Raw genomic sequence first — 17,950 nt, forward strand, 5'->3', positions numbered from 1 at the left:
AAGTAGCAATAAAAAGCAGAAGTTTGCCTTGCTGCAGAGCAAGCCTAAAATGTGGTTTATACCACCAGGGAAGTTCCAGGTCCTTTTCAGATTCCCCTGCTCGAGAACAACGTCCCTCACTGAAGCTGAAGAGTACTGTTTTAGACACAAGAGCTATCCAAGCTGTGACCTGGGAGTGCTTTGTCATCTAAGCCTCCCATCAGCTGAGAAATATACTATATATTACTACATGCATTATCTCACACCAGGCATCTGCAGAGTCCAGAACTTCCTGAAGTACTGGCAGAATCACTATGGACAAGAGACATATGCAGAATTTAAAGACAAGTCTGTACACAACACACGCAGTCTTGCGTGGAGGTCATGTAAGTACAAGCACTGATGTAGACCCAATGGCTAGGCAATCTTGTTTTCATGGAAGGACAGCTCATGAGATGATCAAAAAAAAGATAATGATCTTGTAGGAGCAAACCTGTAGTGCTGAAGAATTCTGAATTGCTCTTATGTCTGCTAAACACAGATAACAGAATTTCTGCACACAATGCTAAAGAGCTTGGAGCATTCAGTGAATCAAGCATCGCCATAAGCACTTTGCTGGGGATACATCCCTTCAAAAGAGATTATCCTGATAAAGTACTCTCTGTTTTCTCCTAAAATCTTTGAGGTCTTTGGTGTTGAGTAGGAACAAAACAGCAGGATCCCCAAACAAAGTAGTCCTGCATCTAAAAGAAAGCATAAACACGCCTCAGACAAGAGACCTACAAACAGTGGAAAGAGGAATCTTGTAGTCTCACAAGTCAGTCACCCCTCTAGTACTTCACTTAGCTAACAGATAAAATTACTCATGTTACAGACATAATCATAAAAGTCCCCCAAACATAGAAATATTTAGATTTTTGTTCTTTCCATCAACAACATCTCAAAGCACTCCGGAAAATAAGTATTTTCTAATTTGTAAAACAGGAATGGCAGCTGTTTGTTTCTTTGAAAAGTTACTGTTGGACCATGAAGCTTAAATTCCTTTCTGTGTTTCCAAAGTAATTGCCCCTCTCAACAAAGCCTTACAGCATAGGAGTCTCATCTACTCTTTGATGCAGTTCCAACTCCTCTGTTCCAGGAAAGCTGTTCCATACTGCTATGACTGAGTATATGTTACCTGATTTTTCCAAAACATAACATTGCATCCATTTAAGACAATTCTGTTTGGACATTACAGTTTGAGATAACAGGAAAAGCACATACATCATTAGTTCCACGTTCTTCTTGTCACCACACTTTCTTTTGAGCATGAAACAACCTATATATGTATCATTAGCAACAAATACTCTAAGAACCTTCAATTTCATTGAAAGAGGGTAACAGAAGAATAAGATGCATGCTGCCTTATGCCTCTTCCTAGCGCCAGAACATGTGTCTCCAGTTCTGTGGTACAAGTCTCAGTCAAGGACAGGCTCTCTGTCTCATTTGGGCTATAAAATTACATTCTACACAGCCTAGAATCCAACTGTCTCTCTCTACAGGGGCTTTGCAGTTCAAAGCTAACACGAAAATCGCACTTCAGACTTGTGTAAAGTCCCCCCATGACAGAGGTGATGAAGCATATTTCCAAAACAGTAGCTAGGAATTCCTGTATTATAGATGCTAACAGTCCCAGACTCTTAACAGTTGTACACAAGCCCCTGCAGTCATCAGGCTGTTCATAATTGTGCTGCAGCACAGCCCACCCCAACACCTGGAACACGACAGCAGATTGTCATCACTTTTCAATATTCTAGGGAGGTTCTCACTTAGTAATGCCAGCTTGCAATGATGCGTTATCCCCGACAGCAAGCCCAAAAGGCAGTACCACCACGCAGGCAGAAACACTACGCTCAGTCCATGCAGCTTCATTTGATCCGAAACCAGTTTCGGGTTTTCTCCTAACTTTTAGGAAGCTCAGACCAGCCCGGCTCTCAGGAGACACGCACTTACTTCTAAGACCAGCTCCATTCCAGCCAATTAAGAGTCCGAATAGATGTGTAACAGGACAGAGCTTCTACAGTAGGCGGTCTAAAATTTGCACTCTGAATCCTGAGGAATGGCAGGGAAGCATGGAGAAACCAGTCAAATTGGAACAAGTTAGTTTTAAACAAGTCGTGCTACATGAAGCTGAAGTAGTGAAATCGTTATCTTTCAGTGAAACGAGTGGGTCTGCTGCCTGCAGTACAAAACCCGTTTGTGGCTCTTCCCATGGCACGAACAACTGGGGACATTCCCTGATGGGCAGCAAAGATTTGCAGCACCTGACCTTACACTACAGCATTTGAAACTCAGCTGAGATACAGTCTCTACTTTACCTAGTTCTCCATTTCCACAAGACTAAACTCCCCCAGGTTATTTCTGACAGGGTGAAGGAGGTTGCAAACTGACAGATACTGTGCGGTGGAGGGTTACACAGCCTGGCTCCCTGTGGGAAGCCAAGTGGAAGCGTATGGGGAAACGCAATGCTCCTGAGTTTCTCAACACGAGCCCTCACGATCACTGCACCTTCCTCTGCTTTCAAAGGGCACCCAAATTCAAATAGAATCTTCTCTAAGTACTGATTTATAGCAGATGGTAGTTTAAACAGAGTTTACAAGGAAAGCATTTTCTGATCTTTTGTCTACCCTCTGAAGGGAGAGCATGAAAACAGAAAACAATGTTAAGTCATTAAAAAAAATTGCTCTAGTCCTCAGCAATTTTTAATTCCCCTTCCATCACTAAACATCTGGTTTTTATTAGAAAACACTGTAAAGTGATTTTCCAAAACCTTTGACATGCATTCTGCTCAATAGGTCCCAAAAGCTCAAGAAGGAGAGCTTCAAAGTAAGAGTTGTCATTTATTGAGCCCTACTAACGAAATTGGTCTAACCATTTTCTTCTGTCTAACCATTCCCTACTATTTGCAAGGGCAAGGGGATAGGGACTTAGCACGTTAAGATGATGCTCATTTAATAGAAGAAAAGGACACTCTACGCTGAGGAACTATTATTCAAGTAGACTCAGTCTGACGAGCCAAGAAAAAGCTGCCTCTGCACAACTCGGGACTCTCAAGATACCTATGTGATTAAGTTACTTCAGAACAAATTAGTGCTCCGTGAACTGATTACACCATAAATAAGCCCAATAGGAAAGAGAGAAGCCACTGACAGACCCAGTACCCTCCTGACAGCACCTGAGCTCTACTGCTCTCATCCAGAATGAACACCAAAAAGCTGTCAGTGCCAAAAGGATTTCTGGTCTTTTTACTCAAAATCCACAAAAGTATGTCAAAGCAGATGCAATATCTACAGTAGATAACTAATCACAAGAATCCTACACTTTCATTTTCTCTCGTCACTCAAAGCACAAATTGCAGCTCTCTCCCCGACCTAATAATTATTCGTACGGCTGCATTTTGTTCTTCTCCAGTAGCAGCATGAAACTTGATTTGAGCTGCAGGAACCCAGCCAGTGACTGTACAAGCCGCTGTTGTGACAGCACAAAGCAGAAGCCAACTCGGCAGGTAACTGGACTTGAAGTCAGAGAGATCTTCCCCAGTCAGCTTGAAATAGTAATTTTATAGGGGAGAAAATAGGTTGTCTTTTACCTACCACAGGTTACCAAAGGAAAACTTTGATCCCAAGAAGGACAGGTATAATAAATATCATGACATACCACCATAAAAAGATATTAAAGGTGGAGGTTTTGTACTCTGCAGCAATTCAAGAGACATTTGCAATCTTCTGTCAAGTCAGTATTAAGAATGCAAGCACTTAGGTATCAAAGCACAACATTCACTTGTTAGAAAGGAGTACTCCTAGTGCTTGCCAGTTATATTCTCTTGCCCACTGACTCAATACTTTGGAAGGTCCCAAATACCATACGTGCTGTTACAACAGAATTCATTCATGCTTCCAAAGTAATCCTGGGGAATCCTGGAGGGCTAACGTCAACAATTCATGCTTCCTAATGCCATACTTCAAGTAACTCAAATGCACGTGAAGCTCCTTCTTCACTTTTCTAACTTTCACACCCATGGAAGCAATTCCAAAGCATCAGAAACCAATAACGAAACCTAAATGCATACACACCTAGAGTCACAGGGGTTACATGACTTGAGTGTTCAGTATCACCAATAACCTGATTGTTGAGGCCAGCTGCCAGCATCTCCCTCGTACGGAACTGGGGGAGCTCTCGCCACGGTTCCACCAAAAGAACCCCTCCAACTACAAGCCTCCAACAAGGAGTTAGTGATGGCTATGAAGAGGAGGAACCAGGAATGAAGATCCACCTGTGTTTGCATAGGGGGAAAGTGTTAACCTAACGGCCCACTGAACCAACAGATGGGATGTGTACAAGAAGATGAACATCTTTGCTTGCCAGAAATTGGGATCATACAGTTTTATTTAGACAGGGCATATTATTCACCTTCTTAAGACCTGTAAGAAAGCTATACTGTCCTCAAATATTGTTCTACAGAGATACTAAGCTGGTTTTGTTTCAGTTATAGACACCTCTTTCCCTGTCAGACATGTATACCCCACACCAAAAAAAAAAACCCCTACAAACCCCCAAAATAACCCCCCACCTTAAACACCTCCCATATCCATCTCCCCCCCCGTAAACTCCAGTTGAGCATCCCATCATTCCCAGGTGATTATTCTGAAAACTTACATCCCTCTCTCACTCAAAGTTCAGCACTCACTGGAATATTTCTGCACAAGTAAACCTTGTAATCATCTCGGACACCAGCAGACCTAGACTTGAGTTCCACAGCATTAACCATTGTGCATGAAAACAACAGTTAAGACAACTGAACCAAATAAAATAAACATTACAATTTTTGATTTTGTTAAATATCTCTAATAGCTTGAAAATAAAAATCAGCAATCCTAGCCACATTGTGATGAGCTAGTAGCGAACTTACACCTAAGAGTTTGGTGGTCAGAGGAAGGTTTTCACAGATCATATGATCATGACTGATGACCGTCTTCCTCTTCATCATGAGGCCCAAGTCAATGCAAGGAATGGCCTCTCCTGCAACTTGATGATTTTGAAACAAACTCTGTAGTCTAGCAAAGGGGTTTATGAAAATCTTGAGTAAGGTTTATACACATTAAATGAACAGTCTTACACACCTCACCCCCCCCGACATGTATACACTAACAAGAAACAGCATAAGAGTTTTAAGCCTCCTATCTTACAGTAATACCAGTTTTGACAATGCTGGAAAAAGTCTGCCTCAAACAAGTGGTCTGAGTTTTGTAAAACAGGAGACTAGAAAATTCCCCAAATGGTGCCTAATCATAGAGTTAATAAAATAAGTTTTAAAGTCGAGTGCATAATGTTGAAGAGGTGCATGCATATTTTATCAATACTCTGAAAAAAACTTGAGACTTATTACTTCATGCAGTGCTTTCCCCCCAAATATACCCATATACCCTCAGAAGGCCAAACAATTTTCAATTTTCTTCAGCACCTCCAGAAGGCAGAGTGGCAAAAAACAAGTACTCCAGGGGAAAAAAAAAAAAAAAAAAGGCACTGATTCATATGCAATTAGCTCGGCTAAATTTACTACTGAAACCATTGCTACTCCAGCTGTCCTTGACACCTGCATGGCAGGAACAATGGGACATGACAAGCATCCTCTTACGATCTATTGCAGTTTTCAGGCTGACACACTAACTTAAAATCGGTGACAGCTACAGTTCTTGGGCTGCTGCATTAATGGAATTAGCACAAAACCAGTTACGCACCTTATTCAAGCATCCATGCCACAGCAGCTACAACACACATGAAGGCAGCCAGTGCTTTACCCACCTCTGCTAAACCCACCACCCTAAAAGCATCAGTACTCTGAAAATAACATGTTTCTTTCTATTCAAAGATTCCGTTTACACAGTGACAGACAAGCAAAGCAAAATAGAACTGGTATCTGGAAAGCTAGAAGGAAGGATGTAAAGGGAGGAAACTTGTTAATATCCTGTACAGCACAAGTTCCCACTGTTTTACCTTCCCTAAATAAGAGTTAGACTGAAAGACTGAGAGCAAAACAAAATTTTTTGAGGTCAAGTTGCACATTATTTTCTAAGAACAAAGCAGCTTACTCTTTTCTCTATTAGTCTGTCTTTCTGGAATCATTTACAGAAGTTATATGCAGAAGCCATTCCTAGTAAAACACATTCAGGCTCTGGTGTTTAAGATGTTAGAAAAGCCTACAAAAGCGTCTTAAAATGTAAACGTCCTTTCCGTGCATCCAAAAGAGCACTAACTGAAATCCACTGCATCACTGTTCTGGCACACGTCCACCAGCCTTGCCCCAGACAACAGTATAAATACACAAAAGCTCTTTTATAAGGGTTCAGAGAAAGTGCAAAAGAATCCAAATCCTCAAAGGAGGGGCTTTAATGTCTCAGACCCTATGCTATCTTTATAAGGGCACTAATTTGTACAGCACACATTTTATCTGCACTACAATAACAACGCAGATGAACATTAACCAGATACCTTGTGGTGTCTGCCAGGTGTTTAAATATTTTGCAACTCAAATGCTGAAATACTATCTGCAGTCCAAATGCTTAAGATTATCCAGTGAGAACATGTGTATATTTCCATCAACTATGTAAACCACGTTTTTTTCATTTGTTACATTTTAAGCAACCAGAGTTACCAACATACAAACATATACTACAGGCATTCTCTTTTGAAGGTTGATTTCATTAGGAAGATTTAACTCGCAGATGTTTCCATTTTGAAAATAGGAACACTGAAAAATATTTACAGAAACATTTAATCCAAAAGACTACATATTTATCTGCAGTAGGCAGGCCCTATACGATCTTTAAAAAAAAGCTCTGATATTGCATATTTTGATAAGTTTAGGTGTATACTGTGTATTGTATGTACTATGAAAGAAAACATAATCCTGTACTATGTATTAAACAATATTCTTCTCTTGGTCTAAATTAGACAATACACTTATAGAATCACAGAATGGTTTGGGTGGAAAGGGACCTCTAAAGGCCATCCAGTCCAACCCCCTACCATGAGCAGGGACATCTTCAGCCAGACCAGGTTGCTCAGAGCCCCATCCAGCCTGGCCTTGAATGGTTCCAGGGATGGGGCATCTCCCACCTCTCTGGGCAACCTGGGCCAGTGCTTCACCACCCTCATCATAAAAAATTTTTTCCTTATATCTAGTCTAAATTTACCGTCTTAGTTTAAACCCATTCCCCCTTGTCCTATCGGTATTGGCCCTGCCAAAAAGTCTGTCCCCATTCTAAGTCCCCTGTAAGTGCTGAAAAGCTGCAATGTGGTGTCCCCAGAGCCTTCTCTTCTCCAGGCTGAACACCCCCAGCTCTCTCAGCCTGTCCTCACAGGAGAGGTGCTCCAGCCCTGTGATGATTTCCGTGGCCTCCTCTGGACCTGCTCCAACAGGTCCATGTCTTTTCCTGTGCTGAGGGCTCCAGAGCTGGACACAGTTCTGAGCATGGTGTATGTTCTCTCCCTTCCCCGATATATATTTTGGTAAAAGTGATGTACAACTCTTACAAACCATCCACTTCTGTGAGTGTCACTACAGAACTCCCCATCCAGTTTGGCCAGAACTCTAGTCACTCTTTGCTTCTAGGAAGAAGGGTTTGAGAAAAGATAGGATGACTTTTTGCAGCTTGAAATATGTTCCACCACCAGAACTTTAACCCGACAGTTTTATATGTTAATATATTACTATGCTAATATATCTACTTTACTGCTTTTCCTCCTTAAATTACTGTGTTAATATATTTACTTTACTGCTTTTCCTCCTTCACCTACACTAGACATCAAGTGAAACCATATACAACATCATTATTAGCAACAAAAATGAAAGGCCCAGAGGGATCACTAAGTTTTTTATATTGTGTCAGTTATCTTTCTGAAGAGGAAAGAGACATACAAATCTTACAGCCCAGTTAGAAAGAAATTAAAATACTTCTTATATTTGCATCACATGACTACTCTACGGCTCAGATAAAACTGTCAACATTGACAAAGTCAGCTGCCTGAACAGGGGCAGAAAGCTCAGATTATCTCATACTGAGGTTAAAGACTATTTTAAACAGGTAAATGGATTAAAATTAAAGATATATACCCCTAGAAAGAAAATCCACTGCAGAGTTTTCATTAAATCAAATACATCTGACTACCACAGAATGAGCAGGCAGCAAGGTAGATCAGCAGTAACACAAGAGTTGTTCTCCATCCAGGATCATCAGAAAAACAGGATATGCCCTACTGCCACATACCTTTGATGCCTGGGGAGTAGAAATCACGTGAACAGTGCTGGGCTTAACTCCATTTGCCTTAGGTCGCTTATAAAGGGCAAATCTGCTTTTCCTGCGTCCTCTGTCACCATTGGGGAGGGATCCATTATACCTAGAAATAAACAAGAAAAGTTTGGCATAAAAGCCCACCAATCTGGAACACAGGAGAGCATCAATTTGGTCACAATATCCTGATGTCATCAAATGCATGGTCAAAACCAAAGAAAGTAACGCAATCCTGAGTTATGAGCATTCAAACATTCTTTCCCTCCAATGGTTGAAATTTTATTCATCATTAATACAGTCATCAACTACAAATTAAATACTGAGTTGTTCAGCCACAGAAATACTTCTTCACCTCTAGAATTAAAGGAATTTGGGAGAACAAATCCTAAGTCCTCTCTGTAATTTCAGCACATGGGGAGTTTTAGAAATGTCTTTACCATCCCCTTCCCCACATCTCATGCAGGAACGGAGAAGACAAGAGGAAGAACAGGGGCAATGCGGAAAAACAAAGTAATTTAGGGGCAAGTCAAACAAAGCGAAGGAATTTTACTCTACTCAGAGGGGTTTTTTTTAGTTGTTTTTTTTTTCCTTTTTTGTTTTTAAACTCTAATCCTAAAGGCTTCATCTATTAAGGAAAGAGGATGCAAGTGTTTTTATGTGAGTGTATCTGAAGGCTTGCTAATGACTTCCTTTATCAGGTGTAACAGTAGCCTTCGACAGTTCTTTCATCTCTCTCTGAGGACAGACCCAACAGATTAATTATTCAGAGAAGTCTTAAGCCTCAAGGGGACATAGCTCCTTCCCCAGGGAAGGAATCAACTGGAAATTTCTTTGTAATGCGTAAGCATTGAATTCACCACCACCCCACCCCGAAGATTTAGGACAAGTAGATGCTTCTCATCACAGCACTGTCACCTGTAACATTCTTGATAACTCTCAGCTGATCTATGAAGATCTCTCAGGGCTTTGCTTACTGCACAGAAGCCTCTTCCATTCCTGATCCTCAGAGATTTCAGACTTTTGCCTGAAGAACTACAGATATTATTCCACTTAGAAATCCCATTTGTCTCATGGTGAGGTCTATTCTATACTGATCACATATATCCCTCTCCTACAGCCTTTCTGATTAAAAGCTAACATCACACTCAGGAAAAGAATCTGAAAAGGAGAAGAGGAAGATTCAAAGGTGACTAACTCCTTGTAAAGCACAGGAGGTTAAAGAAAGAGTTAGGAGAACTCATTATCTGTGTAGAGATACACTTAGAAGCAGTTCAGCTCTACATCCACCACACCATCTGCAGATTAAAATCCTCTGTTTGCTTGCTCGTTTGCTTGCAAAAGGATACAAGGCTCTCCAAGCGCGTTCTCTTGTTACACAAACTAGTTAGTCGCATATACAGAATGTAATGATAAGAAAAAAAAAAAGATACTGGGTTACTGCATTGCTTTTCCTACTCTGTGATTGTCCTAGAACGGCTCTTACAGCCCGAGCCTTGTATCCTTTTGCAAGCAAACGAGCAATGGGTAGTGGATGAAAGCAAGCGGTCTCTTGGGAAGGCTGCAGAGCACTGCCCTGCAGAAGCCTTACTGCTTACTTCAGGCAAGGATCACCTGGTGTCACGCGGAAAAATAGTTTAAAAATTCACATGCACAGTGTCTAAATACCAGTGATCTGAATTGCAGGACTGCTGAATGTCGGTGAGCGCAAACAAGAACAGATTTAAGATTGAAATAACCTCAAATTTAAGTACTCCAGAACATAAAAATGGACTTTTTAAATATACATTTAATACATGACCCTAGAGACACATAATAAGTTAAGAGCTTTTCAGCTGGGCTACAACTGAACTTGCTCTCTCACTCCCATTTTCATAGGGAAGACTACTGTATCTTCCTGGAATATTAGAAGAGATTCCTCAACACAGCAGAAAAACCAACAGGAGTAAATCACTATTATTTCATGCCAGGCCTACTCATATCTTGGGAACTTGTTATTAACCCTACACAAGAGGAGTAGCGCTCAGTTAACACAGTGGATCCTTGTCACAAGAAACCAATTCCTAGAAAGATGTATCGATACGATCCACAGGCAACTTAAATACCAGCCCTTAAAATAGGAATGATTTGATTCTCCAGCTTGAATCTTCCTAGGTATATACACATGCTTTCTTTCAAAGACAATATATTACCATGAATATGCCAGCAAGTTTCAACTTGCCTGAAGACAACACTCTTTCTACAATTATTTTTATCTGAAAACCTGAGAAAGCAGTAATTCCTTCAAAAATAATATGTAACTAGTATCATCACTAGCTTAATATTCTGTAATTAAAGTCTTCTCTATTTGTGTAACTGAATTTAAGTGGTTAAGTAGTGAATTTGAATTTAAGTAGTTCCACTGAAAGGTAAAGCCAGGCTAGCGGGGTTATTTTGGTTGTTTTTTCTCATGTTCACAAAACAACTCTAACTGGGAAAGGCTACTTGGTTTCATTTCAGGTCTCTGTGGGATTTAAATTATCTTTAAAAGGAGAAAGAAAGAAGCCACTCAAGGTTAAAAAGCCTTTTGGAAACTTGAAATAGGAAGGAAATAAAAGCAAAGTGAAAGTTTAATTCATTCATCCTGATTAGCACCAACAAGTTTTCACAAAGGTTTTCTTTGTGCTAATTTCTAAATTTTGTTTGCGCAAAAGGGCAGGAGGAATTGAGTGGTAGTTTTACTATTTGTTATGCTTTAATTATAGACCCACAAGTTTTATTTTGATCTGACACTGGTAAAAAGAGGTAGGACAATTGTAAGGCATACATATGTGTTTTACAGGAGAAAAAAGGAGTATCAGAGAACTTGCCTCCTTCCTCTCCACAGCCAGCAAAAGCCTTCATTTTTTCCTGGGCCAGGGCTCTCAACTTGTTCACCACAAACCAACCCTCCCCATGGCACCTGGGCCACACCTTTCCCTGCCACGACCTAAACAATCTACATACCAAAGGAGCCGATATTAATGCCACGGGATCTTGTCAGCCACAACAGGACCCAGACCCACCCACCCAGCACCTCTGTCCTGGTAAGCGTGCAACTCGGATCGCTCTTGAGGCAGCAGACCCGCGTTCCCTTCTTGGCAAGGGCCTGCCTTTCCAAACCGAGCTGTCGCACGGGACGCAGTGGGTTTCAGCCTTCAGGAGGAGCAATACAGGCACGTCCACCCACACCTTGCCGAGTCAGCTTTTCTAAGCACAGGCACAAGGAGCTATCGCAAGAGAAGCAGCCCTCTCCTGTTCTTCTTTTTCCTCAATTGTTCAACTGAGCAGTGCCTGGGTGAGCAACAACTGCCTCCTCCCGGGCAGCAGCAGGATGGAACTGCAAAGGAAGAGGAGGAATAAGGACTAAAGCCACAAATTCCCTGTCACTGAACACTGGGAGACTCCGAGCTTCCCCGTAGCCAACAGGAGCTTCATAAACAGAACAGAAGCTCCTTGTTGAATCCTCTCACACCCCCTCTCCACAAGCATCAGCCCATTTCCCTTCTCCCAGCACCCTCCCAATAGCTCCAGAAGCCTGATACAACTTAGGGACCAGCACATTAGCATGCCAACTCTTTGCTTCGCAAGACAGCCAGCACTACTAAAAGACAACCTGCAGCTGGAACTCTCCCCCACCCCACCAAAAAGCCTAGAACAAATGTTGTTTCCCACTAATAAAACAAACTAGGAAAAAAAATATCAAATTTCAGAGACAGGACGACCATTTCTGAGACCGTCCTGCTCACACGCAGACCTACAGGGCACTTCTGAAGTTCTCCAGATGTTCCAAAGCACCAGACCAACACATGTGGCAATAGCAGCCCTATACTTTTTCCAAATGCTTCTCAGTGACAGCAATACTGGGACAACCAGCATTATGAAACCTCATGGGATAATTACCTCTGTTGATAGCACTATTCCTTGCAAATAAGGGAGTGGTGCTGGCATAGGCGATGGGCACCATAATTATCAAAGCCAGTTTCCTACAGATTTGCATCAAACAGTTGAGGACTTTGGTATACAATGAACTGCAAACTCCAGTTAAGTTTTTCCCATGGTTGGGATATGTAATGAAAGCCTCTCCTCTGCGTGGATTCATGGCTGTCTAGAGAGCAAGACCACACACGCTCCCTCCCACAGTCCAAGCACTGTGGCAAGTTCCTATTTTCTACAAGTCTTGTAGGAACCTACTTGACTACTTCAGAGATCATCAACAAGTTTTGAATCATTTCTGGGATGGCTTGTTACACAAGCTTTTTTTTTTTTTTTTTTTAAAGGAATCAGGCTTAGCCAGTGGCAAAGAATAAACAAGATCTCTGTTGTTTAGCACAAGAGCTCTAAAAACCTTGACCTGCACCTTGAAAAGTTAAGACTTCAACTCAGGGAAGTTATCCCCAAAATTAAGGGGAATATCTACTAGCTACCAGACACAGAAGCTGCTGCATGTAGCTGATTTTTCTTCTTCCACAGTGCTATGAAAATACAAACTATCATAGAACTTAAACACTTCTTCATACCTATGCTACCTATCTCCTAAAAGACTACAAACTGAACAAGCCATAATTTTCACAGGTAATATTTCCTCTGGACAAAAGGGAGTAATTCCACTTTGCTTTCCTCACTGACTGCTAACAGTTCCATTGCACACCTCATCATTTTTAGATGCAAACCGTCCCATTCACAGGCTTAGCTTTGAACAGGTGACATGCTACAGTTCAGTAGTTACCATAGTTCTAACGGGTGAGAGAAAGCACACCTTTGTGTGCTAAACAACAAAGCTGAAGAAGTACTAGCAACAGCTTTCACTGTGAAGTCAGTCTCGAGTGAATTTTTCCTTTTAAGTGCATTCTGATCCCACTTTGGTATCATTCAGTAGTATATACTCGGCACGTATCAAAAATTCAGTTTGTGCTTACACCGTGTTTTTACCATCACTGAGCTAGTGGGGGCCAACACTGCTGCCAAAAGCAGCAGTCTCACCTTTCATTTGCTGTTTTGTTCCTGCTACTTCTCAGCCTGGTTCATGTGAAGGGGAAACAAAACCAGATTTATGCTTTAAATTTAGTTTTAAACCACATCAATTCCTCGTTCTCCAGTTCACTGCAAAGCCACAGAAGCACTTATATCAGCAGCGAGGGAAAAACGGCACAGAGGGCAGGAGAGATTCTTTTAGAAGTATTGCAAGTCTACAGTTATCATGACATCTACAACATTAGAAGTCTAAAGATACGTTATTCACCTCCGCAATATCCAGCCCCAGAGCTTTTCACAACTGTATGCTGAAGTCCTGACTAACTGGAAAGCCCTCTTCTGCTGAAGCATCCAACATTTACTCCCTTGAACACAGATTAAAAGGAAAAAAAGCCACATGCTAGTTTATATCTAAACACAAACAGAAAGCTTTAACATATGCAACGCTGACAAAATAAGTGAATTTGTGTCTCCTTTTATGTAATAGCCCTGCCAGTATTTCTTACTCTTTACACCACCCGCCTTGTATCATACTGAACAATTCATTTCGTATCTAGGAGAAGTGATGCACTATTTCAGCAAAACAACCTGAATGGCTTGGGATTTTCTTTTTTTTTTCCTAAAGACAATGTTTGTTCGATATATTTTTCTGCCTCAGACCTTCCTAAAACAAGCACTTGCTGTCTGCCAATTAGCTGAGAATTTCAGTGAAATAGGACAGTGAAGTTATTCTCAAACTTAGTCTCATTGGGAAGCGTTGCCAGACAGGAAAAGCAAAGATAAGTAGTACTTCTGTACCAACAGGACAGCGCTGGTTTATTTTCTCCTTTGAACTCTATTCTCTGGTACTGCGTATCAGTATTAAAGATATTAACTCAATATGAATTTAAGTCTAAGCTTGCCTCCAGCTGATTATTACATGCATCAATTTCTGTCTCAGAAGCAGCCTCCACCACCAGAGGTATGGTTAATCATCAGCCTGTTCCTGTGGTGAAGTTTTGGCAGTGAACGCAGGACTGCTTCTTGAACAGTGCGGTGCTTCACAGATGGCTACAACAGATTACAACAAAAACATCTAACGTTGAAGTTCCTTGGAAGTTGGAAGGAAGAAACTGTTGTCCTCTTCCTCCTCATCCCCTGGCACTCAAAAACTCATTCTTCAGTGGTCAGAGCTCAACAAGCCCAGACTGAGCAGAAGGTTGCCTTCCGTCTTGCAAAGGCGCGCTTTCCCCAACACATCGCACATAGCTTTGGCAAAGTGTACGGGTGCTTCCTGATCACAGGACAACAGAAAACAGAGCTAGATGGACCTCCAAGGAGTTACCTAGTCCATCCCCAACTCAAGGGTTTCATCCAGTCCATCCACGATATTTCCATTTCAGTTAGTCTGGAAAATCCAGGCCTCCCCACCTTGTTTCAACATCTTTAGAGTTAAAACTCTCCCCATGCATGCAGCAAGGGAGATTCAGGTCAAAGCAAGTCTCCTGCCAAATCCACCAACCAACCTCTTCTCTATTCCTTTTCACAGCAGGCTCACGTGCTAGAAGATTTGATTCCCATCTGACTTTTCTTTCTTTCTGAAGGAAAACATTTTAAGAACTTACAGCAGCAAATTAAAGTAGCCTTAAGTAGAGTTTTTGTTACTGTAATAACTATAGCAATGAGTAACTAGTGGGTAAGCAAAGGGCTTCCATCCTTTGAGTAATAAGAGCCACTGATCCAAGACCTTTGGTTTATGCAACCGTGAAGGAAGACCTGAATGAAAGAGAGAGTCCCACCTCAGACTCTGCTGGCTAAGACATCTCTGTGGGCATAAATGCTTCCTAATCACTACCAGTAGCACACCTTAATAAAGCAGTCTTCCTGCAGAGCAAGAAAATCCAAACCAGCAAGTTCTGAAGTCCCAAATGATCTCCTCTTTCCCCAATGAAGAGCAATGGTTTTGCATCTGTGAACTTGACCATCCCTGAGAAAAGTGTGTTGGAGTAGTTAATACTGGCCATAATCAGCTTTTTTTTTTTTGAGACAGGTGTGTGTTCTTACAATTTGCATCTATGAAGTCATTTTACTCTCATAAAACACTTTAGGAAGTATTCCCTTCTCTGATACTTTTGGAATATTCTTTGGCATACTGATCAAACCCGTGCATTCACCACAAGCCGTCTCTTCCCGGCACCAAAAATTTTAGCACTGCCTGCCTAGTTTACTGCTACCTGTACAGTCCTAGAGCCTTCAAAGAGGTTGCAGTGGTTCACTGAAATGCAGTTTGACCTGATAACCCCTATACTTATTAGGCAGATTTTTCAGAGAAGCCTGATTTGCATTGCTGGCTAGTGATTAGGGGTTCTTTTTCTTTTTTTTTTTTTTTAGCTACCCTTCACAAGTTGCTCCTAATTGCTCCTGCTACCATTAGGAATCTAGCAGTCAGCTTGAGCAAAAGCTGTATACTATGCTTATGGTGCTTTTATGTTCAAATACAGACAGCGTTTTTCTGATCAGAATCAGAAGTGTGGATTAGCTGAACACGTGGCTAAAAGGTTATGTACACCATGGAAAAAAAAAAATCTTTCAGAGGCACCTACAACATATCAGATAAGGTAGAACCTACTTCCCTCCTTCGTGAGGTATACAAATTAAGTAGAACCTTATCTACTGAAAACACTGCAAGAAATCACATGTGAAGTAGCTGGGGTTCTCCAGGGTGACCTCACTTCTCCCTTGGTGTTCTGGAACAGAACTGGTTGCTCTTCTGGTTTGCTGGAAAAAAAACAAATTTTTGAGGGGGAAAAGCCTATTTCTGGCTGCTATGGCCTCTTCTCATTTCCCTCCCATCGCCAAGTGATGAAAGGATCTGGTACGCTACCATTCAGATTAATTCACAGGCTGCTTTTCAAACTATTCCACTCCACACATTCCCTCCACTGTCCGCAGGACCACCTCGCTATTATAACAACTGCAACATAATAGTTTAAAAAATCAGGTTTGTTTTAGGGAGAATATTTATAGAAAATACAACTGACTAATCCTCATGCATGTTTACCTTACCTAATACAGGCAATTCAAGAAAATATACACCTGATCTATATTAACTTCATCCTATACAAAAAGTTAAAGATGCTATTGGCTTGCAAATAACAAATCAATTGTTTAAGAACTGCTTTTGATCAGCTTTATTTAGACTACACATCCAGCTTCCTTCAAAAATCCCAAACCTCTCTGCTACTTTGATACTCTCCTTCTCAATGATGTGGGGGGAAAAAAAGAAAAATTATAGAGCTAGAAAATACAGAAGCAAAGTAGCAAAAGCAATCAGTCTCAAAGTGAGGGGCACAGGAGCCGGGCTTTATTACTCTAACTACTTGTAACATACGATGACTGAAATCCAGCTCTGAGCATAGTTTTGACACTCATGTAAACTAGCTGAATTTTTTTCTGGGGTGGAAGGAACTTACTATAGAAAACTCTTATAATTCTCTTCGACCATATTTTTCTTAGCAAGTGGTTTGTTACTTGCCTCAGATTATCCTTCTGGAAAATAATTTGTTACTTCTGCTTTTGTGAAAGACAGCAGACCCTTGCCACCATTTTTGAAAGATGTTAGTTTCTGCAGAAGTTTCAAATGGCATTGCAACTTTAGTTTAATTAAAGAAATTCAAGATCTTCAATTGCACGTGTTAATGACAATGTGGAAATAGGTATTTCAAGACACAGTAATGGAGGATATTTGCTGCATGGGCAGCACAAGAGTTTGATTAACAGCTAATACTCTAGAAGAGCCTGAAGGAACATACTGATGCAGACTACTAGAGCATCAGAATAAGCTTCAATTAAAGCAGTTGAATAACCTGGCAGTTCCAAACAACTTAATAGCTGAAAACCTATATAGGCAGGCCAGTTAAACCCCACAGCCAGAGAAAGGAATGATTATAGTCTCACCTACAACATAGATTTCTTAGAAGCCATCCACAGCCATGATACTAGTAAGGAAAAAGAGCAGCTGCCTTTAACAGGAAAAAAAAAACCACAACACCAAAACCCCACATTTAAGATACTATTATACCAATTGCAATAGAAGTAATATGCCAGAAGAGCATCAGAATGCAAGGGGGTTTCCTTTTAGAAAGCAAAGGGTAAGGGAATCTGTTCTTTCACATAATGACTTCCTTCGCAATCCTTATTTCCAACGTTTTACTGCTCCCCCCAGCATTCATTTAACAAGGAGGCAATTTTATTCAGTGCTTTAAGCCCATCTCCAAAGCTGTCAACTAAAACCATTCACCACTGCATAAAACCAACAATGCTAGTGCACAGCAAAATACAGGGTAGAAACTAATCAAGTTCATTTCAAAGCATGCTTTTTATTCTAGCTAAAAGAGCATGAGGTGGGCAAAGTACCATCTTTAGAGAATCTTCTTTCCAACCCTAAACCTCTCATACTATAGAGGAAATGCTGTTCATCTGAGAACTATCTATAATCTAGCCAAATGCCACTGAAATTGTTTGATACAGCATTCTGTTAAACTAAATACAGATAGATACGATAGAAAGCGAGATCTAGCTTTTACTGCATTCAAAACAAGTCAGATAAACACAAAATCTCTTTCAAAGGAAAGTACTATGCACAGCTGGGTTTGGATGCAAAGAGAGAAAGA

The 17,950-nt window shown here is 41.0% G+C and overlaps 1 protein-coding gene across 3 annotated transcripts in view; it reads right to left on the bottom strand.

Annotated features, from left to right (window-relative positions):
- PELI2 (pellino E3 ubiquitin protein ligase family member 2) overlaps positions 1 to 17,950 on the bottom strand; it is a 79,053-nt gene that overhangs the window by 44,313 nt on the left and 16,790 nt on the right. For all 3 annotated transcript variants that reach the window (XM_087748070.1, XM_087748069.1, XM_087748071.1), the window contains exon 2: positions 8,286 to 8,415. In XM_087748070.1, coding sequence (XP_087604196.1) covers positions 8,286 to 8,415 — 130 coding nt within the window. The remainder of the gene's footprint in view (positions 1 to 8,285; positions 8,416 to 17,950) is intronic.

The sequence above is a fragment of the Nipponia nippon genome, unplaced genomic scaffold (genome assembly GCF_047370975.1).
Source record: "Nipponia nippon isolate SJK-2023a ecotype South Korea unplaced genomic scaffold, ASM4737097v1 scaffold_11, whole genome shotgun sequence".
NCBI lineage: Eukaryota > Metazoa > Chordata > Aves > Pelecaniformes > Threskiornithidae > Nipponia > Nipponia nippon.